Source organism: Dendrobates tinctorius, unplaced genomic scaffold (assembly GCF_039654945.1).
Source record: "Dendrobates tinctorius isolate UK_male_01 unplaced genomic scaffold, ASM3965494v1 ptg000326l, whole genome shotgun sequence".
Classification (NCBI taxonomy): domain Eukaryota; kingdom Metazoa; phylum Chordata; class Amphibia; order Anura; family Dendrobatidae; genus Dendrobates; species Dendrobates tinctorius.
In genome coordinates this window covers 9,886,535-9,911,963 of record NW_027361993.1, presented here as the reverse complement: position 1 = coordinate 9,911,963, position 25,429 = coordinate 9,886,535, and the positions used below count along the sequence as shown (strand labels likewise).

Below are 25,429 nucleotides of genomic sequence, written 5' to 3'. Positions count from 1 at the left end.
TAGAAAAAAAGAGAGCAAAGAAGGAGCTACTGTAACAGGCTGCAACTCCAGCGGCGCCAGGAAGTGAAAAGCAATGTGTGTGTGTGTGTGTGTGTGTGTGTGTGTGTGTGTGTGTGTGTATATGTATGTATGTATATGTGTATTATATATATATATATACACATACATACATACATACACACACACACACATACACACATACACACAGAACTTCAAAACACGATTTCTTGCTGCTGGAGAATCACTTTGCGGTCATAAAGAGATTAAGGATAATTGAAAAAATTGGAGTTTGGCTCAACAGGACTGGATTTTCCTTTTATTTTTCAAAAGAAATTATAGTGCATACAAAAGGAAATTTTCATGGTCAACATGACCCAGTCGATGCGTTTCGACTGCACTAAGCAGGTCTTACTCATAACCAAGAGTCATGAGTAAGACTGTTTAGTGCAGTCGAAACGCGTCGACTGGGTCATGTCAACCAGGAAAATTTTCCTTTTGTACACACTATAATTTCTTTTGAAAAAGAAAATCCAGCCCAGGTGAGCTGGACTCCAATTTTTTCTATTATCCTTGATGTGAGGCCAGGGCGAGGCCGGTGTGTGAGCCCCAGGTGTAAGAGCTTAGAGCAAGTGGGTGAGCTGGAATTAAGTTTTTATAAAGAGATTAACTTGATAATGTCTGCAAAGTGCTGTGGAATATGATGGCACTACATAAATTAAATAAAACTTGCCTATCTTTTGAAGAGATACACAGATGAATAAATGGTTTGGGGATGTAGAAGTTTCCCTTACAGTGGCCTGTAAAAGTTGGGCAGCCCTGGTCAAAATTACTGTTATTGTGCACGGTAAGAAATGTAATTAAGAAATGGCAGTTAAAAGGAATAGTGGAGGTCAAGAGAAGGTCTGGAAGACCAAGCCAAATTTGAGTGAGAGCTGCTCGTAGGATGGCTAGAGAAGCAAATCAAAACTCCCGCTTTAGTGCAAAAGTCCTCCAGAAAGATTTAGCAGACTCTGGAGTTGTGGTACATTGTTCTACTGTTCAGAGACACCTGCACGAATATGGCCTTCAAGGAAGAGTCATCAGAAGAAAATCTCTCCTGCGTACTCACCATAAATTTCAGCATCAGAAGTATGCAAAAGAACATCAAAACAAGCCTGATGCAGTTTGGAAACAAGTCCTGATGACTGATGAGGTTAAAATAGAACTCTTTGGCCACAATGATAAATGTATGTGTGGCGAAATAAAGAAAATTGAATCTTCAGAGAGGGAGAGGATTAGAACTCTAGTGCCACCTATTGGAAGACGCAATCCTAAAAATCAATAAAGACTAACAAGCTTTGCCACATGACTTAGGATAAAAGCCAAAACCAAAATTTCAATTTGCAGACACAGTGTTTCGAGGTACAGTGCAAAGTGTGAGATCTGGTTTGGCTGGGTGAGCTTACCATCCGGAAGTAGAATTAGTTCAATAGCTGGTAATATATAATAACATGCACAGCTGCTACTTTAGCATTACATACAACTTCATAAGCATAAAATGGATTATTTACTTCCATTGCAACATGTCTCCAAGCAAGAAAAATCGTGTGATAACTGCAGCCGAGAAAGAGTTGAAATGCGAGCGGAGACATTTGGTAGTCAATCGTACGGTGCTGAGGATAGGAGCAGCACAAAAGGAAGAGTGTGCTCATCTTGAGGGTAGCAGTGACTTGTCCAATTGTGTGATGTCATTACAATGACTCATTTGTCACGTTTTGAAAAAGGTAAAAAAAAATTATGATTTAGACAATCCATATTCTATTTACTAATTCTTAATTAAAGTGGTAGTGTCTCTTTTAGGGCTGACAACTCTGCTGCATATAACTAATCCTTTATATTGATAATTCTACTCTGCTACATGGACAAGTCTTTGCTTTCACTGCAGCCGCTGACCTTCACACTTCCGGCTTTTGTTTTGGACAATGCTGACCAATGGAGCCTCAGTGTATAATCTCCCACTGATAATTAAGATCTACAACAAAACACTTTGAGGCAGACAACCTGCAGGAACCTGACAAAAAAACAAATATTATTGATCTCTACTGAGGAACAAGAGTGGGGCTTCCAGTATCTGCTCTGCACAGACCCGCAGTCATTATTAGCAAATGTTCAATGATTTCCACAGAATCTGGTGGTATGAGGGGAGTGGATTTGTCACATTTTCTGCTTGTTGCATGTACCTAATATTTCTAATATTATCCTTGCTATAGAACTTGGCCTAGAGCTACCTAATGGTCTTCACATCTTCCTTTATAACTTCCTTCAACTTCCATTAATCTCTTCTATAATTACTGAAACTCCTCATCCTCTATATAAGGAGACTAAATTCCTTTAATATGTACACAAGTAATCCAAAAATCAATGGGTGTCTCACTTATAGTTTAATATTTATTTATAATCATTCTGTACTTGTAGTAATTGAAATCAAGCTATGTACCGTCAAAAAAAAAAAATGAAGTATGCCCTATCAAAAAGTCAAAATAGATACTTTGAAACTTTTGGGAACTGAAATGAAACCAGGCCTACGATCAGCTATGGAAGTTATGGTCAGATGATTAAATGTCTGTCCATGTAATATACAGTATGTACGATGTATTGATACTCAGGCCCAGATTCATCAAGCGGACCCTGCTCCCTCTCCTTTCATAATAAATGTCTGCACCCGCTCATTAGATGCTTCAATACAAATACATTGTCAGAATCTGTTAATTGTGGCTAATGCATTTCCAGAAGCTACATGAAGTTGGGGTCTAAAATAGCCCACGTGACCAGTGTGAAAATTGCAAGATTACTAATTGTGTTTTTTTAATAAAGATTAAGATATGAAAAAAAAAAATACATGTCACACAAAAAACGGATTTAAACAATGGGTTAATCTAAGATGATAGTTTCTGTGTAAACAAAGTTGCCTTTGCTTTTCATTCATTTGCTTTCGAGTAGCTTACAGCTCACTGCCTAGGTTATGAGCCACTAAAAGTATGGCAGTGGTGGCTGAATATACGCAGTGCTTCCAAGCTGATTCCAATAGACCTTGGACTGGAAACACTGCACTGCTAGCTGCCAATCCAGGTTAGCGTCAGTGTACTGAGTTCCACACAGCCTAGAGAGTATCCCACATAAAGTCAATTAAAACATAACGTTTAATGAACCATTAAAAGGACAGAACACACAAAAACATTACAAAAAAGTGCTCATGTGAACCAGTGCTCAATAAAAAATGGTTTGGTCTCACCATTGGTATTAGATCTAGCATTCCAGCATCAGGGCTATCCTGCTGGAGAGACGATCCACTCATGGGGAGCCGAGACATGGGAAAACCAGTGTTAATGTAAAGTATTCCCCTACACTCCCTGTCATGCCCCAGCATTACTCCTGTCCTAACAAGGACAGGCCCCAAGTGGATCCTGTAGTGGACACCCCCACTGATAAGGGGAAAAATAGACAGAAGCTCCCTACGCGTTTCTTCCCCAATGGTGGGGATTCATCAGGGGAGTCAAATGTGCTTTCCCCTCCAGGACTCCACTTGGTGGTGACAGGGACAGTCACACTAGTTTGTTAGGCACCTCGCCACTGCAGGGCCTGTGGACTTAACGGATAAGACTAATTCTATATAACCTTTCCTGCTGCTTTATATCTGACTCCCTTGATGAATCCCCACAAAAACGAGTTAGATTATACTCACCTGGCGCCTCCCATCTTCTAGCGATGACGTCCTCCTCCTTACTTCTGCCACGGCTCCTGCGCAGGCGTACTGATGTGCCATGTTGAGGGCAGAGCAGAGTACTGCAGTGAGCAGGCGCCGGGAAATGTCAGAGAAGTCCGGCGCCTGCGCACTGCAGTATTTTACTCTGCCCTCAACAGGGCAAATAAAGTACGCCTGCGCAGGAGCCGCGGCAGAAGTAAGGAGGATGAAGTCATCACTAGAAGATGGGAGGTGCCAGACTGGACCATGACACCCATCGGACAGGACTGGACCCCTAGGTGAGTATAATCTAACTCGTTTTTCTTATCTTTCAGGTTACATTGGGGGCTTATCTACAGCATTAGATAAGCCCCTGATGGCGGTGACCGCACCTCATAGAGCAAAAATGTGGTGACAGATTCCCTTTAACCCCTTTCTGACATCTGACGTACTATCCCGTCTATGGGCCCCGGGACCCTATGCCCATGGACGGGATAGTACGTCATAGCGATCAGCGGCACTCACGGGGTGAGCGCCGCTGATTGCGGCTGGTGGTCAGCTGATCATCACAGCTGACACCCGGCACTATGTGTCAGGGGCGGTCACGGACCGCCCACGACACGTTAACGCCTGGCACACTGCGATCAAACACGATCGCAGTGAACCGGGGGTTTAGGGAAGCATCGGTAGGGAGGGGGCTCCCTACGTGCTTCCCTGAGACCCCGCAGCAGCGCGATGTGCAGTGCTGCTGAGGGCACCTCCTTCCCTGCAGGTCCCCGGATTCAATATGGCGGCGGGGACCTTCAGGGGCCTGCAGGGTGGTGGCCTCCTCAGTGCCTGCAGAGCGCAGGCATGAGGAAGCCTGCTGCAGTGCCTGTGTGAGATCGCTGATCTGTCACAGCGATCTGTGGTGTGTCAGATCAGCGATCTCACACATAACAGTGATGTCCCCCCTGGGACAATGTAAGAAAGTTAAAAAAAAAAGTGTAAAAATAATTCATAAAAAAAAAATATTTGCTAAATAAATGTAAAAAAAAAAAAAAATATTCCCTAATAAATTCATTTTTTGGAAATAAAAAAAAACCAAACAATAAAAGTACACATTTATTATCGCCGCGTCCGTAACGACCCGCCCTATAAAGCTGTCCCATTAGTTAACCCCTTTAGCGAACCCCTTAAAAAATAAAAATAAAAAACAAAGCAAAAAACAATGCTTTATTATCATACCGCCGAACAAAAAATGCAATAACGCGCGATCAAAAAGACAGATATAAATAACCATGGTACCGCTGAAAACATCATCTTTTCCCGCAAAAAATGAGCTGTCACACAGCGTCATCAGCAAAAAAATAAAAAAGTTATAGCTCGCAGAATAAAGCGATGCAAAAATAATTATTTTTTATATAAAATGGTTTTCATTGCATAAAAGCGCCAAAACATAAAAAATGACATAAATTAGGTTCGCTGTAACCATACTGACCCGAAGAATAAAATCGCCTTATCAATTTTACCGCACGTGGAACGGTGTAAACGCACCCCCAAAAGAAATTCTTGAAATGCTGGTTTTTGTTCATTCTGCGTCCCAAAAATCGGAATAAAAAGCGATCAAAAAACGTCACATGCCCAAAAATGGTACCAATAAAAACGTCAATTCGTCCCGCAAAAAATAAGTCTTCACATGACTTGGTGGGTCAAAATATGGAAAAATTATAGCTCTCAAAATATGGTGATGCAAAAACTATTTTTACAATAAAAAGCGTCCTTTAGCGTGTGACAGCTGCCAAACATAAAAACCTGCCATATATAGTAAATCAAACCCCCCTTTATCACCCCCTTAGATAGGGAAAAATAATAAAATTAAAAAAAAGTATTTATTTCCATTTTCCCATTAGGGTTAGGGCTAGGATTAGGGCTGAGATTAGGGTTAGGGGTGTGTTGGGGTTAGGGTTGGAGTTAGAATTGGGGGGTTTCCACTGTTTGGGCACATTAGGTGCTCTCCAAATGCAACATGGCGTCTGATCTCAATTCCAGCCAATTCTGCGTTGAAAAAGTCAAATGGCGCTGCTTCCCTTCCGAGCTCTGCCATGCGCCCAAATAGTAGTTTACCCCCACATGTGGGGTATCAGCGTACTCAGGACAAATTACACAATAACTTTTAGAGTCCTGTTACCCTTGGGAAAATAAAAATTGGGGGTGAAAAGATCATTTTTGTGGAAAAAATGTGATTTTTTTAATTTTACGGCTGTACGTTATAAACTTCTGTGAAGCCCTTGGGGGTTCAAAGTTCTCAACACACATCTAGATAAGTTCCTTGGGGGGTCTATTTTCCAAAATGGTGTCATTTGTGGGGAGTTTCCACTGTTTTGGCACATCAGGGGCTTTCCAAACGCGACATGGTGTCCGATCTCAATTGCAGCCAATTTTGCATTGAAAAAGTCAAAAGGCGCTCCTTCCCTTCTGAGCTCTGCCATGCGCCGAAACAGTGGTTCCCCCCCCCCCCCAACATATCAGCGTACTCAGGACAAATTGCACAATAACTTTTGCAGTCCAATTTCTCCTGTTACCTTTGGTAAAATAAAAAAAATTGGACAGAAGTAATTTTTTTGTGAAAAAAAGTTAAATGTTAATTTTTTTTTTTAAACATTCAAATAATTCCTGTGAAACACCTGAAGGGTTAAAAATTTCTTGAATGTGATTTTGAGCACCTTGAGGGGTGCAGTTTTTAGACTGGTGTCACTTTTGGGTATTTTCTATCATATAGACCCCTCAAAGTGACTTCAAATGTGATGAGGTACGTAAAAATAAAATGGTGTCGCAAAAATGAGAAATCGCTGGTCAACTTTTAACCCTTAGAACTTCCTAACAAAAAAAAAATTTTGGTTCCCTAATTGTGCTGATGTAAAGTAAACATATGTGAAATGTTACTTAAGTTTTTTGGGTGCCATATCTCTGTGATTTAAGGGCATAAAAATTCAAAGTTGGAAAACTGCAACATTTTCAAAATTTTTGCCAAATTTCCGTTTTTTTTTCACAAATAAACGCAAGTTATATGAATGAAATTTTACCACTAACATGAACTACAATATGTCACGAGAAAACAATGTCAGAATCAGTGGGATCCATGGAAGCATTTCAGAGTTATTACCTCATAAAGGGACAGTGGTCAGAATTTTAAAAATTGGCCATCAACGTGCAAACCACCCTTGGGGGTAAAGGGGTTAACTACCAGTGACCAATCTCAAAATCATAGCATACAAAGTGAGCAGAAAATTCTGAGTATGTAAGATCTGTAACTGTGTATACAAAATATAAAGAAAGCAATACTAATATAAAGACATAAGGCTAAAAGTTAAGATGACAAATCGCTTTATGCACTCCTTGTTTTGGAGATCTGACAAAAAACGATCGCCTGGGGTTAACGAATCCTTATTTGTTTGAATAACGATCTGTCTGCGGATTGGATTTACAACTCTGCGACTCAAACATTAGTGACCTGTCACCATTTAAAAAATAATTATTTCAATAATTAGTCACATCGCTAATTTCCAGCAGCAGACATCGATCGGAGAGACCTAGGTGAGACAAAGGTGCAAAATCAGCCGTCATCTTACAAAACCCTCAAAGGAACGTCTCTCCTGCCAGACACACAATTCAAGGGCTGTGAGAAAATTCAATATCTGCCACCATGGCAGTTTTACAAATCTTAAATATCCACTGACCTTCATAGGCATGGTGGACAAGGTTAAAGAGCTGCTCGGCTTGCTTTTTCAGTTCAGGGTCTCTGTGTTTGTCAGGGTGGTATAACATGCACAGTCTGCGGTACGACGCCTTCAACTCCTCCTGGGTAGCCTGAAAAAAAAAAAAAAATTAAGAAGTAAGCAAATTAATGACATATGTGACCTTAATGAAACACTACGAAAAGAAATGAGTGAAAAATAAAAGAGGAGAGAACCTTGCCCGTGCTTTTTATCAGCATCCAGGTCTTTCTTCAAGATCCTAAAACAGTGTCTTGCAGAAAGTCGGAATAAATTACCTGCAACAAGCTTTGGTCGGTGACAGCTAGTCATAGCTCATGAAGAAGAATGCATTTTTGAGTGATTTTTTTATTAGTTCAGATGGGGAAATAACAGAGAGTGGGTAGTGCTCGGAGCTTAACTTCTTCACTCTTTTGTGTCCTACTGAAAATAAGCAGAGGGGTAGGCTCCTGCTGCAGCCAATTTTCTTAAAACCAGACACAGGATAGTAAGGATGATAAGGAGGACAGCTGAGCTCGTAGGCCACAGGGCTGTGGAGTCTGAGTCGTAGCCCATTTTGGTGGAGTCGGTATAAAATAGACTGACTCCGACTCCTAAAATATATAATAAATTGGGCACAGTAGTTCAATGCAGTTTATGGGGAATATTTTTTTCATAAGAATTTGGGAAAGTTATGAAATGTCCTATAAATGTGTATCCTATTCCTGATCTACGGTCTAGACTTTTAGCTGAGATGAATCTGTGCTGCAGTTTATGTTCATGATAAGTAGTGAAGCTCCTCCTCTACAAATAAAGGGACACAAACACAGGGAAGGAATGCCTGCATTAATCACATAACTTCTGGAGTGAACAGGAAAGCAGGTTTAAAGTAAGTGCTTCTTAAAGCATATCTAAACTTTCAATAAACTGTGCATAAATCAATAGTCCAGTATATGTTGTCTCTGTATGCTTGATGTTTTAGTTTGTTTTTCCTCATAGCTCCTGTTTGGAGAAATTAGCTGCTCTGATGACTTATATACACTATACATAGAATATAAGGGGTAAAACTGTTTTCTAACATCTCAAATTTGGAAATACAGTAACAGGATCGATGAGGACATATATGTTTGTGTGTTCTGGAATATGATGCAGCACAAACAGACTCCCCCCTCCCTCCTCCCCTCTTCATAGCCTGTGAAGAAATATGATGTAAAGCATTTAGTGAGCTGCACCCTGAGACAAGTCTGATATTGAAAGTTCAGAGTAAAAGCTATCTAACAACATATACTGCTCAAAGATATAAAGGGAACACAAACAGACTGTTGTAAATGGAATAGTGTTCCCTTTATTTTTTTGAGCAGTATATTTTACAAACTTTATACTTATCATCTGTCTTATTGTTTTATGAAAAGATTGTTTTATCCTAAATTATACAGTGCATGATTCCCTATGATTCCCGATTCTTGCAAGAATTTCAATATATCTTATTTTATTAGAGGACAAAATTAATTTTAGAGTGAATTTACATAATTACAAAATGTCTAAGAAGCATCTTATGAAGTCAGCTGTATTTGAGCATTTCAAAAGTGACTCAAGATAAAAAACATTTTGTGTGTCAGTGTATAAGTGACCCAGATGAAAACAAATGCTGTGATGCCAAAATCACTGCATACTCAGGCAGTGATAAAAATGTTCCTTCAAGAGCTTCCAATCTAAAAAGACATTTCTGCCACCCAGAAGTTTACAAAGCTGTGATTGAAAAAGATCACAGCAGCACCAAGAAACCAGAACTTCCCGCCAAGCAAAGGAGGAAAGAGTGTCTCAAACATCAGTTACAAGATATTTTGTAAGTGACACAGTTACTGTGACAATGACAGCAGATGTGTTTAAATGACAGCTCATCGAGCTTGTGCAGGACAGTGTACAATTATCATTATTTGCATGACAAGCTTTAATAGCTCTTAATGAAGAAATGGCCCGCAAACTTGGTGTTTCCCTGGAAAGAGAAAGTATTAGAAAATTAGTGATTGAAAAAGCCCTTAACCAAAAGGAAGATCTTAAAAAGACTCTCAAGACGCTTTGTGTTTCTTAAAATGGATGCCTGCACACATCACAGAGTGAACTATTTTGCTATCAAAGTTCGATATGGTTGTGGCAAGAAAAAAAAAATGTTACTAAGACGCTGACAGTAAAAGATACTAGAGCTCATCACAGCAGCCAGTTTCTCCAGACCTTAGTGGAAAAAGTTCTGCAAGATTATGAACTCACAAAAGAACAGGCTCTTGCTATTGTAACTGATAATGCTTCAAACATGATAAGTACAATTAAACTGATGAATGAGAATAATGAAGGGGAACAGCAGCTAGAAGAACATCTCACATTCAGTATGTTGGAGATGGAAGGCCACAGTCCTGTTCCCATAACGGAGGAACAAACAGAAATTACTACAGAAGAACAGCAAAATCATTCTTTACAATTAGATGAATTTGTTGAAGCTGCTTCACACCTCTTTCCCATTGATCATATATGCTGTGTTGTGCACACGCTGCAGCTGGCAATAAGAGACAGTCTGCGAGAGGGACATGCTGGAACTCTGATTAGCAAAATGAGGAAATTGGCTATTGGTCCCAGAACCCATAAAATTGATTCCATCTTGAAGAGACGCGCTGGAAAAGGGGCAATTGTGGTTCAAGCCACTCGGTGGGGCAGCACCTATTTAAAGATTGAGTGACTGCTTGAGCTGAAACCATTCCTTGTAGATATGGCCAACCCTCACGTAACATTACATGAAGGTCAATGGACACAGGTGGCTGAATTGAAGGAATTGCTTCAACACCCATTTACAGTGACTAAGTTACAAGCTGAGGATTTCACTCCTGACATCTAATATATAAAGCTCAATGTGTGTATGTGTATGTCCGGGATTGGCATCCGCACCGTTGCAGCTACAGCCACAAAATTTGGCACAGTCACACGTCTGGACACCGAGAGCGTCCTAAGCTATGTTGTGAGGCGAAATTTTAACCACGCGCGTTCCAATTCACCAAACAATTTTGCCCCTATCTACATAATGGGGAAAAAGTGTGTGCGTGTCAAGCCCCGCCCCTCATTATGATGTCATAATGCCCCCATCTACATAATGGGGAAAAAGTGTGTGCGTATCAAGCCCCGCCCCTCATTATGTCATAATGGTTGCCATGGCGACGCTGATTCATCATAGGTTGCAAGCCCCGCCGCTCATTATGATGTCATAATGGTTGACTATGGAATGGAGGATGTGTTATGGGTATATGGGCACTGGACTATGGGATGGAGGATATGTATGTCGGGTATATGGGCATGGGACTATGGGATGGCGGATATGTATGATGGGTACATGGGCACTGGACTATGGGATGTAGGATATGTATGACTGGTATATTGGCACGGGATTATGGGATGGAGGATGTGTGATGGGTATATGGGCACTCGACTATGGGATGGAGGATATGTATGATGGGTATATGGGCATGGGCCTATGGGATGGTGGATATGTATGATGGGTATATGGGCACGGGACTATGGGATGGAGGATAATTATAATTTGTTATAACCAACCACAGTTAGTTACTACCGTGTTTCCCCGAAAGTAAGACCCTGTCTTACATTAATTTTACCCCAAAAAGTCCCACCCTGTCTTACTTTCGGGGGAGGTCTTACAGCCGAAAAAAAATGACAATTTCTTTTTAACCAATAAATTAACATTTATTAACATGCTGTTATACCCCATAACAGTGCCGTATCCCACTGCACACAGCCCCACACCCCATAAGTGCCGTATCCCACTGCACACAGCCCCACACCCCATAACAGTGCCGTATCCCACTGCACACAGCCCCACACCCCATAACAGTGCCGTATCCCACTGCACACAGCCCCACACCCCATAACAGTGCCGTATCCCACTGCACACAGCCCCATACCCTATACAGTACATGTTTCCCTACTTGGTTTTTAAATGCTGGACGTTTTCCTCTGCGGTGCGGCTGTGGGTGCGGAAGGCCTGTGCTGCAGGGAACGCTGTGCCAATCAGCAGGGAAACAGCGGTGACGTGGGGCTGGGGCGGCCAATTACAGCCCGAGCTGCTGGACCAATCAGTGCTCGAGCCGGGGGCCGGCGGTGACGTGGGGAACAGGGGCGGCCAATGAGCTGTTGAGCTGGGCGGATTGCGGGGTTAACACGGCGAGTTAACCCCATGAGCGCTGGACCCGCCCAGCTGCACCTGAGGACACCTCTGGAGCCTGGGGACCCAATGGGGGACAGCGGCGGCCCAAAGGTAAGGGCCTTACATTTCACAGCGGCCCCCAACCCTGCCTTACATTCGGGGGAGGCCTTACATTGAAGGACCCCCCCGTAACCCCCACCCTGTCTTACTTTCGGGGGGGTCCTACTTTCGGGGAAACACGGTATGCCCGGGCAGCGCCGGGCTCTTCAGCTAGTTTTTTTATAAAGGAGTGGAAGAACTTGTTGTTTTGCCTGTCCGAAAGAGGAGGTTAAAAGGGAATCTGTCACCCCATTTTTGGCCTATAAGCTGCGGCCACCCCCATAAGGGGCTTATCGACAGCATTTTGTAATGCTGTCGATAAGCCCCTGATGTAACCTGAAAGATAAGAAAAACGAGTTCGATTATACTCACCCGGGGATTCGGTCCAGTCCGATGGGTGTTGCGGTCCGGTGCCTCCTATCTTCATACGATGACGTCCTCCTCCTTACTTCTGCCGCAGCTCCTGCGCAGCTGTACTGCAGTGCGCAGGTGCCGGGAAAGGTAAGAGAGGTCCGGCGCGTGCGCACTGCAGTACCTTACTCGGTCCTCAACAGGACAGAGAAAGTACGCCTGCGCCAGAGCCGCGGCAGAAGTAAGGAGGAGGATGTCATCGTATGAAGATGGGAGGCACCGGACCGTGACACCCATCATCGAGCTTATACAGGACAGTGTACAATTATCATTATTTGCATGACTAGCTTTTATAGCTAGAAGATGGGAGGCGCCGGAGTAAGATGGAAGCGATCAGGAGCTAATATGACAACAATTATCTCTTTTGTCCAATGCTTCACACATTTGTAAAAAAAAAAAATATAAAGAGGTTGCCAGTAATTGGTTGCATATATTTTATGGTTTTAGGTTTTTCTTGTAACAATAAAAGGGTGGCGAAGTATGGTAAAAACTGCATCAAGTGAATAAACCTTTGTACAGTCAAATAATTATAGCAAGGTCACTTTCTGCATTGTGTGTCTACAGCCATCAGCAGTTTATTGTCTTTCATTCACCACCAGTTCCTCCACGTTCCGTTATGAACACTGTGCCCATAATGCTACCATTATACAATATAGTCAGCTCCTGGAAGGATGCCTACAGTTCACTTGTCAGATCCCAATCTATGCACAGAGTGAAGGTTGAACCAAAAATTTCTCAATTCAGTTTCTATGGTTTTCTATTCCTTTTAACCTTTTAATGTATTAGTAGGTTGCAGGATCAGGATCCCTCCTACTGCAGAGCCTCACCAGGCAAGCTCTCTATGGACGCCGACAGACTTCACCAAGCAAGCTTTATTGCTCTCCATCAGTGCAGAGCAGGGTGAATGTGATACCTTACACTCAGCTCTGGGGAGATTACTGGTAAGCAAGCAATGTCTTGTGTTCTCAGCAGCCTTGATCATCGTTTACATAAAAGGTGGATACATCCTTCTATCCAAAGCCAGAAAGGGTGGTGCCCGTGCAGTGTGGTGCCGGAGTACGCGCATGCGCATACCACACTACGGCATCTTTTTACTGAAGGCACTGTGTATGCGAATTCACAGACACAGTGTCTTCAACAAAATGGTGCCAGATATCGCAGTACACGCACATGTTGAAGTCGTAGTGCAATTCTTCAATAAAATGGTGCCGAAGTCAACATCGCAGTGTACACTAGCTGGCCATTGTCATTACCCTATGGCTGGTGTGAGTGCACTCCTATACTGACGTACACCCGGGCGTAGAACGGGTTCAATAGCAAGTCAAAGTATAAGGCTAAAGGCACAACAGCAACACCAAAACGTCACATCTATACTCAGTGTTTCGGCTGTAATCACACCCACTGGTCTGGAGCAATCACAAGTCGAGCGATGTGATGTCAATCATAGAATAGTGGGTGTGATTACAGCCGAGATACTGAGTACAGATGTATTTTTTCAGTGATCTTGCTCCACACAGATGACTGAATGAAAAGCGCAGCGCATGGCAGTGATGCTTCATAGGAACGTACCATTGGGAGTTAAAAATACCAAACGCAGTAGACAGGTAGAACTGCTATTGGGATATCGTTACCCTCATTATAATCTTTTAACATTTTTTATTTCTTTTTTTTACTTTCCAAGCCGCACAGAAGGAACGAAGATCCTGGCTTCAGTTAAATATTCTCATGATGAGTTCCCTTTAATACGGGAGGATTGGAGGCAGTGATATACAATGTATTAGTTGCAGCTCCAGCACATGAGGGAAATGAAGATTTGATGGGTGACTTATGTTTATTGCAAACAAAATCTAACAATAGGGAAACAGATACTGATTCATGACCTGCCAGCGCTAGAAACGAGAATGTGCTCAGGACTATAAAACTTCCACTCACGTGGATTACAAACTATTATCTATGTAACAATTACTGAACAGGAAGAACGAATACATAGATTACAGATGAACAGGACCAACATCTTAAAGTGAAATCCAAGGCAAAAATGAAAAAATTCCTTTACCAGCCCGAAATCTCATCAGTACGTCCGGTATTGATCTGCAAAAAAAAAACCCCAGAGACACAAAAACAAACACAAAAAGAAGTCACGATCCAGAACGTATATGGGTTTTTAGGGGTGTAAATACAAGCAACATATATTAATTTAAATAACAGAGGACACCCGCAGTATAAATTGCCAATAAAACTTGTGTGTATGGCATCCCTGTCTCCCCAACACACGTTTTGTTTCTTCGTCAGCGAAACGTGCGTTGTGGCGGAGGGGATGCCATACACACAAGTAACATACTCATGTAAGTGCTTTCTTATATTTTCCTTGCCAGACATGTAGCGCAACTGGGAACACTAAATCTCTTGAACTTGTACCTGTATTACTGGCTTTGTTCTACCTAGGTATTATATGCACTTTATCACATTTGTACTCCATGCTATGCTGTCCCTGCTTGCTTAGCAGTTACTCTGTTTATATTAATTCCCCTCTATTTTTTATAATCTAATATATAAAGCTCAATATGTGTATGTCCGGGATTGGCATCCGCACCGTCGCGGCTACAGCCATAAAATTTGGCACAGTCACACGTCTGGACCCAGAGTGTGTCCTAAGCTATGTTGTGAGGCGAAATTTTAACCCCGCGCGTTCCAATTCACCAAACAATTTTGCCCCTATCTACATAATGGGGAAAAAGTGTGTGTGTGTGTGTGTGTGTGTCAAGCCCCGCCCCTCATTGTGATGTCATAATGCCCCTATCTTCATAATGGGGAAAAAGTGTGTGCGTATCAAGCCCCGCCCCTCATTATGATGTCATAATGGTTGCCATGGCGACGCTGATTCATCATAGGTTGCAAGCCCCGCCGCTCATTATGATGTCATAATGGTTGACTATGGAATGGAGGATGTGTGATGGGTATATGGGCACTGGACTATGGGATGGAGGATATGTATAACGGGTATATGGGCACGGGACTATGGGATGATGGATATGTATGATGGGTATATGGGCACGGGACTATGGGATGGAGGATGTGTGATGGGTATATGGGCACTCGACTATGGGATGGAGGATATGTATGATGGGTATATGGGCACGGGCCTATGGGATGGTGGATATGTATGATGGGCATATGGGCACGGGACTATGGGATGGAGGATATGTATTATGGGTATATGGGCACGGGACTATGGGATGGCGGATATGTATGATGGGTATATGGGCACGGGACTATGGGATGGAGGATGTGTGATAGGTATATGGGCACGGGACTATGGGATGGTGGATATGTATGATGGGTATATGGGCACGGGACTATGGGATGGAGGATATGTATGATGGGTATATGGGCACGGGCCTATGGGATCGTGGATATGTATGATGGGTATATGGGCATGGGACTATGGGATGGAGGATAATTATAATTTGTTATAACTAACCACAGTTAGCTACTATGCCCGGGCAACGCCGGGCTCTTCAGCTAGTGACTAAATAAAACTTGATTATTTTATTGGCAATTTATACTGCTGGTGCTGTCTGTCTATCTGATTTCAGTTTTTGCCTTTATACTTGATTTTTTTTTTCTGTAATTTAGTGTAGCCTCTATTGCCTGTGAGCGAATGTCCACCCTGACAAAATCTTGATGAGCTGCAAACAATGTCGGCTGATTGTGTTAGGAGATCGCTGCAGCCAATGTCACATGACTCACTGGGAATAGTCCTGCTGACATTACTGGAACGGCACTGCTGCAGGAAGCGAGTATACGTTATGTGAGGTAACGCTGTCATGTAAGAAGGGGATTCTCGCTTGGCAGCCACAAAAATCACATCCGGCACCAGGATTTTCATATACCATCACAGTCCATATGGTTTATTGTTCAGCATAAACTAGCGTAATCAACATACAAGTCATATCAGCATAGCGTCCATTGGATCGGCTAATCAGCCTCAGCGTTATCTCACCCGTCAGGGTTCCTTATGCGGCTTCACCATCGCATACGTTAGTTCCCTCCAGGGAGCTCTCAGGCACACATTGCCATTGCTCACACACAGCCACTCCACAGGCTGTTAGTGAGGAGATCCTTCTCCTCATGGGACCTTCCAAACTGGACCAATCAGGTCCCAGCATTCACCCATGTGACCTACCCTGGCCACCATATATGGTCCGTAGCCACGCCCACCGGGTGACATGGCTATGACCTCATCACAGGTCCTTCACATACTCACATAGCCTTTTACTATAGGTGTTATCAGCCCTGGGTGGATTTGTAGGCAGCTAGAACGCGCCCATCTCTCCAGCTGCCTGAAGGCTTCTCCCTATAGGCACGAAAGATCAGCTCTGCAGATCAGCACATAACCAAGCCTTCAACTCAAAGCCACCCACTTTGAGATACACAAGGGCCACTCAATATTCTGCCACTCATCCTCTCTCTTGGGACATCCACACAGCGCCCCCTAGTGGACACAGTGGTCATTACACCACAGTTACTTGTTATGTTAATTGGGTCCCGAGTTGATTAAGTAAGGTCTGTCTAGTAGTGGACAACCCCTTTAATAGATAGCTCACTTAGACCAATATGGATGGTTTATTTACTTTGAAAATGTCAGAATGGCTGTGTAATCTTCTATGAAAGTATAACATTCTCCACCAACCCAGCCTGATTGACAGCTCCTCAGTGTCTCCCCTCACTGCTGTATTCTCACAATGCTAAGTAGAAGCTGCAGCTTTCAGACTGTGAGGGCAGATACTGGATGATGGTTCACTCAGTATAAGAGCTTCAGTTTGTTAAAAGCTCCCTAACTTGGTTCACAGAGGGTTCAAAGGGGTGTTGGGGATTCCAAGAAGGCGTCTCCTCTTTAAGACATATGCAAAGAGGTGATTCCTTTGAGAAAACACCTTTAAAAAGCAATAATTGACCGACTTCCAGTATCACAGACCTTACAAAGAGACAGAGTAATTCTTGGGTTACTACATGGCATTCTCAGGCACCTTGCTATTTTACTCGCAGGAAGCAGAGCATCTTATCCACCACAAAATGAACAGCATTAAGGGCTCAGGTCGAAATTAGCCAGACCAAAAAGAATAAAATCTAATCATCATTTCCGTAGACAAGAAGCCGGAGCTTAACTTGTCTGTGCGAGACGTCTGCAGTGGAAGTAGGTTTGTGTTAATATTTTATAAGCAAAATATTCGGTATAAGCACAGTATGTATCTCAGGAAAACAGGAGAGCAGTTCCTGAGCGCTCCCCGGCTAGCGCACATAATAAAGACGTTCACCGCGAACGCAGCTTTTGTTTTCACTGCAAAACAGAAACCTGTGAGACCGAGACTTTCTGAAGTGTGACGAGGGGGAAAGGGAAGCATATCTGGAAAGGTAATGGGAATCTGCCGGCCTAAGCGGCTCCTACATGGTCATATTCGTGTTCCCTTGTTCCCCTGCCAAAAAAGGGAACAAAATCCTCTAAGTGTTTTATTTTTTCCTAATTTAGTCTACTCAGACTTACTCCAGTTTTAACAAAAGTGAAAATATTTCTGTGCCCTCACTCCAGGGCAGTTTTACAAATCTCTATTTCAGGGTAGATTTGCAAATCTCTATGTAAGTTAAAAATTGAGATGGATGTATGCATGCATAATATGTGTAGGTGATAGGAAGCTGAATAAAATAATACTTTGCTATCAGAGATCCGATGTGTTATTCCAGAGAAATTCACATTTTTCATAATATGTAAATAAGCGGTTAAGATCTATGGGCCGGGCATAGATCTCCATGTTAATCAGCCTCTAGAGCCTATTGTAAATGAAAGGAGGCGTTACCAGTGTGAGACATGTAATGACTGACAGCTTGCTCTCCTGATATACATGTCTCACAGTGGCAATGCCACCTTTCTTTTAAAACAAGCTCTGGAGGCAGATTCTCGGGGAAATCTATGTCCGGCCCATAGATCTTAACAGATTATTTACATATTTTTTTAAAAAAAGTAGATTTCTCTGAAATAAAAATAACAATGAATTGAAGTAAAAAGCATAGGAGAAGGTTGCAGAATGTTTCAATATACAGTGATTTCAGGTTTTGCCTCATCTGGAGAAGAACAACACTCAGTACCTTATGGTGAGCAGTAAAGAAGAAATGTGATATTGCATTCATTCAAAAATGGGCAATTGTGTAAGGCCAGCTTATATAGACCACGTTGGTTTCTCGACGAGCTGCTGATCTCATGACACAAAATTAATAGTCTTATATATTCTGTCGGAAATTGTGGTTCGTATATGGATGTTGAAACTTGGATCTGTCTTATATAAGATTAAGATCGCCCCCAAGTCAAGAGTGATCCTGGACACTAGTTGGTGGTCCAAAGAAAGGAACTTCCCTCCAAGATGCTGAAATGAACGGACAGACAGAAGCTAGCTCGACCAACAAAAAAGTGCCACTCTTGCCCAAGGGTTATGAAGCATTTAGGCACATAAAAATGTCTAATGTCTAGAACACCAAGAATAAGGGAGGCACTGCTTCTGATTTGCAAAGAGTTGTAGTCCAGATCATCTTAGTTGAGGCTTTCAATGATTCTCAGCACAGAAATGCTACACCTGTCCCTTGTGGCCAAACACTGCATAACAAATGGAAAATATTTCGAAAACTTTTATTCCATAACGGAAAAATTGACACTCACAATACGACTTTTTTTCCCCATCTGAAATGTGTAGAAAAACACATCATGCTTAGATTTATTGCGAGTATCAATTTTTCCGATATGTAAAAAAAGTTTTGAAATATTATAAATCAAGAATCAGCCGCAAGACTTTTTGTTAAGCTGCTTCTGATTTCACTTTCTATAATCTTGGACAAGCCTTTTGGCGTTACTCATATCATTCGACATTTCATCCATGCAGAACTCATAACAGAAACATAACATTCTTTCCTGTTGCTCATATGGCAATAAAAAAAAAATTTCTGCCCATCAGTACAAGTTTGAATGGCAGTAAAATAGTACATGCTTCCTTGGATAGTCCAGAGACTTGTGCCAACATCACGCTGACATATCAGATGTACGGGCTGCATCGCCAGACTGTGGCCAGTAGGGGGAATTTAATGACCTCTTCGGTTGCTCCACTGTCCAAGTACTGTAGGTCAGCAGTATTATGGCCGCTGCAGCTCCCCTACCGCCTTTCTTACAGGTTAAAGCTTTTGTGAGATGAACCGTGTCCCCTCAGTGCATGAGGTATTGTGTCAGATACAATACAACATATTACTGTCTGTAAAAACCAAAATGTATCTTATCTGGGCTGGAATCAAGTTACTCATCTTAACTCCATAACCCTTACGACTTTGTGCATTGAAAGCAGAGGGAATTTATAGCGGAATAAAAGCTGGGAGCGGCGGACGGAACAGACTGTTTGTGATCGGAGAACCAGGCGGCTTTATCTGACCTTTTTTTTATTTGCCAATATAAGTATTTATGTTTCAATTTATTTTGAACTATTGATACTGATGAGAGTCCAGACTGCTGTCATCACAGTCATCGGAGCCCGGAGGTTTCATACGGCAGACTTCACGTTGTTTAATAATAAGCCAATAACACATCAGGTTTGCATTATGGCGGCTGTAGGTTGCGGGCGACGACGGATAATTGGCCCTATATTGTATTCCCGAACCTTAGCTGAAAAATACAAAACTTTATAAGAACTTCTCTTCTATCACTCTTTTTGGCGGTTACCTCCTAGGTCACGCAGTTATAATCTTGATATTTTCTTAAAGGGAGTCCGTCGGCACAAAAAGACTGAAAGACTGTTCAAGCAAAGCTCAGGCGCTTGGTGCACCCTTGGCATGGCCAAATAGTTCAGTGCACCCTCCCATCTACTTGTTTTCCATCTATCTTTTTTCTGAATCCTGTAAAAAGCACGGCTGTCAAGCAAAGAAAAGGGGGGCAAAGATAGATGCAACGCAAGCAAGTGGGAAGGTGCACTGAACCGTTTGCACCGAGCGCCTGGGCTTGGTGCCCCCTTAAAGCGTATGGTAATCATGCACCCCTCAAAATAATACTGCCATCCTTGTACCTTTCCCAACATAAAAATAAAGTTTATACTCATCTATTGTGAGTGACCAAGTCCTCTTCTCTCCTGCACACACAGCAGTGTTCAAAGTGGCGCCAGCCCAGAGATCCAGTGTGCCCGCCCACCCAGAAGACTGCGGGAAGAGCACTTCCCTAGATCTCTGGCACTAGCAAAAACCATGGCTATTTTTTTTTTTTTATTATTATTTTGTGCCCCCCTAAGAATTTTACATCCAGTGTGACTACCCCTGTGGCTCCAATAATGCTAAGGCCACTGACCAGTGGTGTCTGGCAGCAGCTTATTTCCCTTTGTCTCACACAGAACAAATACACACAACAGCTCCCTAATGTACATTTGGAGCAAGCATTTCTCACAAACATGTGTCTCTTGGCAGGAAAAATGCTGTATAAAATCCACTTGTTTGTGAGGCTGAAAACGCTGCAAGAATTGACATACTGCAGATTTAAAACTGCAAGGAAAAATTAAGCAGCGCATGCATCAGATTTTACAACTCACATTCACTATGCCGGTACAGTAAAATATTCGTTTTTGCAAAAAAAAGCAATGTGTGAACAAGCCCTTGGAGCTTCAGTCTAGAAAGTAGCTACATTACAGCAGCCATTTTTAGCAAATATAGTTTGATCATTTAATTATAGTCACTCGACTCTATGGAAATGTACAAGGCCTGGCTCTTTCTCCTCTATCGTAACGCCAGTTAGCCAAAGAAATGAATTTATGTTAAAACTAAAGACAGCCTGGAAAATATAGAGTAAAAAAAAAAAACCCTAATGAAAACATTTTTTTGTGACTAGGAACATTTTTCCCCCAAATAACCCAGTTAAGACACACACACAAAAAAAAATTAACAATTACAACAGATTCTTAATCCTAAAACAGAACCATTTAATGTGTGATTTTCCATGAACTGCATAAAAGAGAAAACAAAAAACAAAATAAAAAAATAAAAGTTCCCTGCATTCTCACATCTGCCTCTGTACTTCTGTTTATTGTCCAATTTAATATTTAATGGTAAATACATGTATAGTGTCATCTGCCAGCGGGCGACAGCTAACACCACGTAATAGAAGAGCTCGCCGCTGCATGTCAGATTACATATTGCATGGGAAGGAACACAAGTCATCAGGCGGCTTCTTCGAGCAAGAACATAAACATCTACAGCACCCAAACGCCTCGTTCCTTCACTCTGCAGCATCTATGGGAATAGGTTTATCGAGCATTCCCCCAAATTATCCAAATCCCCAGGCTGAGCCATGTGCAGTGTCTGTACTGCGGAGCTGTGTGCACTCCATGAAAGGGACTATAGTACAGGACTGTGTTATTGATAATAAAAAGCTCTGCAACCAGCTAGTATATTTTGCTTCTACTCTCTCACCATTCTCTATACCTATGTTAATTGTCAGTGAGTACAGGGACTGCTATATATATCCAGAGGCTGTAACTATATCTAGTCTAGACCGATGTTTCTGCAACTGTGAGGCTGGTCACACCAATGATATACGGGGCAGCTGCAATCTCTAGTTGAATAACAATCGACTAACTCTGTAGGAAGTTAATAATAATAATAATCTTTATTTATATAGCACCAACATATTCCGCAGCTCTTTAGAGTTTAAGGGTGTGTGCACACGCTGCGGATTCTGCTGCGGATTGATCCGTGCGGATTTTGCAAAATCCGCAGGTCAAAAGACCTGCGGTTTATCTGCAGATTGGCCTGCGGTTTTGCCCTGCGGTTTATCACCTCTACAATGGAGGAGATAGTAAACTGCAGTGGAATCCGCAGAAAGAATTGACATGTCAATTCTTTCTGGGGATTAGAAACCGCAGCAAATCCGTGCGGAAAAATCCGCACCGTCTGCACTGCGGTTTCCATTTCCCATAGGATATTATGGTGGTACTGTACACCGCAGCAGAAACTGCTGCGGATCCGCAGCGTGTGCACACACCCTAACAGTTTCAAAACACAAGTCATAAGTAACAACGTCAACAATACAATAATTAAAGCAAAATAAGACGACCCTGCTCGTGAGAGCTTACAATCTACAATGAGGTGGGGGAGATACAAAGTACAGGTGTGTATTTACAATGGTGTATTTACAATGATGGTCCAGCCATCTTGAGGGATGGATGGAGATAGTGAATGGGCTACTCATGCACACTTACACATAGAAAGATTTTGATTAGTGAACATGATAGGCTGCTCTGAACAAATGTGTTTTGAGGGAGCGCCTGAAACTATGCAAATTGTGGATAGTCCTAATTTCTTGGGGTAGAGCATTCCAGAGGATTGGCGCAGCGCGGGAGAAGTCTTGGAGTCGGGAGTGGGAGGTGCGGATTAGTGCAGAGGTTAGTCGAAAGTCTTTTGCAGAGCGCACCGGTCGGCTAGGCTGATAAACAGAAATGAGGGAGGAGATGTAGGGGGTGCTGCACTGTGGAGAGCTTTGTGGGTGAGAACAAGTACTTTGAATTGGATCCTATAATGAATGGGCAGCCAATGTAAAGACTGGCGAAGAGCGGACGTGTCTGAGTACCGATTAGCCAGATAGATGACCCTGGCTGCTGCATTAAGTATGGACTGGAGAGGGGATAGTAGAGTAACGGGGAGGCCAATTAATAGAGCGTTGCAGTAATCCAGGCGGGAGTGGATCAATGCTACAGTGAGGGTTTTTGTTGTTTCCATGGTGAGAAAAGAGCGGATTCTAGAGATGTTCTTTCGGTGTAAGCGGCAAGAGCGGGCAAGAGATTGTATATGGGATGTGAAGGAGAGATTGGTGTCAAACATATCACCCAGACAGCGCGCCTGCTGCCGGGGTGTTATTGTGGTGCCACCCACGGAGAGAGAAATGTCAGATTTAGGGAGGTTAGTATACGGCGGGAGCAGAAGTAGTTCAGTTTTGGAGAGGTTTTGTTTCAGATAGAGAGCAGACATGATGTTGGAGACTGCGGACAGACAGTCACTGGCATTCTGTAGTACAGCGGGGGTAAGGTCGGGGAATGACATATATAGTTGTGTGTCATCAGCAGAAAGATGGTACTGAAAGTCAAATCTGCTGATGGTCTGTCCAATTGGGGCTGTGTACAGAGAGAAGAGAAGGGGGCCAAGGACTGAGCCCTGAGGTACCCCGACAGCGAGAAGAAGAGATGACGTGGCGCCAGAGAACAAAACACTGAAGGAGCGGTCAGAAAGATAGGAAGAGAACCAGGAGAGAGCAGTGTCCTTAATGCCTAGTGACTGGAGCCTAGAGAGTAGGAGATGGTGGTCAACAATGTCGAAAGCTGCAGATAGGTCAAGAAGAATTAGCAGAGAGTGGTCACCATTACATTTTGCTGTCAGAAGGTCACTGGTCACTTTCATGAGTGCAGTTTCAGTCGAATGTAGGGGGCGGAAGCTGGACTGTGAAGGGTCTAGAAGTGAGTGAGTGGAGAGGTAACGGGTAAGGCGGGAGTAAACTAGGTGCTCCAAAAGTTTAGAGATGAAGGGGAGATTGGAGACTGGTCTGTAGTTGTTTGTAGAGGATGGGTCGAGAGCGGGTTTTAGTAATGGAGTAACGATGGCGTGTTTGAAGGAGGATGGGAAAATGCCCGAGGAGAGGGAGAGAGTAAAGATTGCAGTTAGGCGAGTTGTGACGACTGGATATGTGAGGGAATGGGGTCGGTAGTGCATGTGGTCGGACGAGAGGAAGAGAGGAGTCTGGAGACTTCTTCTTCTGTGATGGCATCAAATGTGGAAAGTGAGCCAGGGGAGATGCAGGAAGGGATGGGAGTCACAGCACTTGGTGGTTGGGAGCAGATTTCCTGACGGATATTATCTATTTGTTCTGTAAAGTGGGAAGCCAGCCAGGTCATCAGCACAAATGTCTGTGATAGGGTTTTGTGCTTTTGGCCTGAGGAGGGAGTGAAAAGTGTCAAAAGTTTCTTGGGGTTGTTGGCTAGTGAGGAGATCAGGGTGGTGAAGTAGGTCTGTTTGGCGAGGTGGAGGGCAGCTCTATATGTTCTTAACATAAATTTGAAGTGGATGAAGTCTTCTGGTGTGGGGGTTTTTCTCCATAGGCGTTCAGCACTCCTAGAGCATTGCTGGAGAAGTTGAGTTTGCAATGTGAGCCAGGGCTGTTTTACTCTGTGCTTGGAGGTTCTGAGGGTGAGGGGAGCTACTTGGTCAAGGGTGCTTCTAAGAGTGTCGTAGTGATGAACAGCCAAATCAGGACAGGAGAAAGAGGAGATTGGGGACAGTGATGAGTGTTTTGGGTGTCTGAAAGTGTCTGAGGGTTAATGGCTTGTAGATTTCTGACTGTGTGGTAGGTAGGAGTGAGCTGGGGTGGGCGAGTTTTTTAGTTAAAAACAAACTTTTTTTTCTAATTTTTCAATTATTCCACAGGCATTGCAAAATTAAGAACGTTTGCAATATACCTCATTACCTTATTTTGCTTACTTCTCTCCCAAACACTATGATGCAGTGCTTTATTTATAATTCCCAGCTTACATTTCTTTAGACAAACCTTTTAACTGCTGCTCATTAAAGGGAATCTGTCACCTATTTTTTGTCCTATTAGCTGCGGCCACCGCCATGAGGGGCTTATCTAAAGCATTCTGTAATGCTGTAGATAACCCCCCCCCCGATGAAACCTGAAAGATAAGAAAAGCAAGTTAGATTATACTTACCCGGGGGTTCGGTCCGGCACCTTCCATCTTTTAGCGATGATGTCCTCCTCCTTACTTCTGCCGTGGCTCCTGCGCAGGCGTACTTTATCTGCCCTATTGAGGGCAGAGTAAAGTACTGCAGTGCACAGGGGCCTGACGCCTGCGCACTGCAGTACTTTACTCTGCCCTCAACAGGGCAGATAAAGTACGCCTGCCTGCGCAGGAGCCACGGCAGAAGTAAGGAGGACGCCATCGCTAGAAGATGGGAGGTGCCGGACCGGACCGCGACACCCACTGCACTCCCCGGTGAGTATAATCTAACTCGTCTTTCTTATCTTTCAGGTTTCATCAGGGGCTTATCTACAGCATTACAGAATGCTGTAGATAAGCCACTTATGGTGGTGGCCGCAGCTTATAGGGCAAAAAATAGGTGACAGATTCCTTTAAGATCCATACACTACAGGTGCTTCTCACAAGATTAGAATAGCATCAATAGGTTAATTTATTTCAGTTC

At 43.0% G+C, this 25,429-nt stretch overlaps 1 protein-coding gene across 1 annotated transcript in view; it reads right to left on the bottom strand.

Annotated features, from left to right (window-relative positions):
• Window positions 1-25,429, bottom strand: part of DNAJC11 (DnaJ heat shock protein family (Hsp40) member C11) — a 202,317-nt gene that overhangs the window by 141,959 nt on the left and 34,929 nt on the right. Inside the window, exon 2 of the mRNA XM_073561729.1 lies at window positions 7,441-7,570. Coding sequence (XP_073417830.1) covers window positions 7,441-7,570 — 130 coding nt within the window. The remainder of the gene's footprint in view (window positions 1-7,440; window positions 7,571-25,429) is intronic.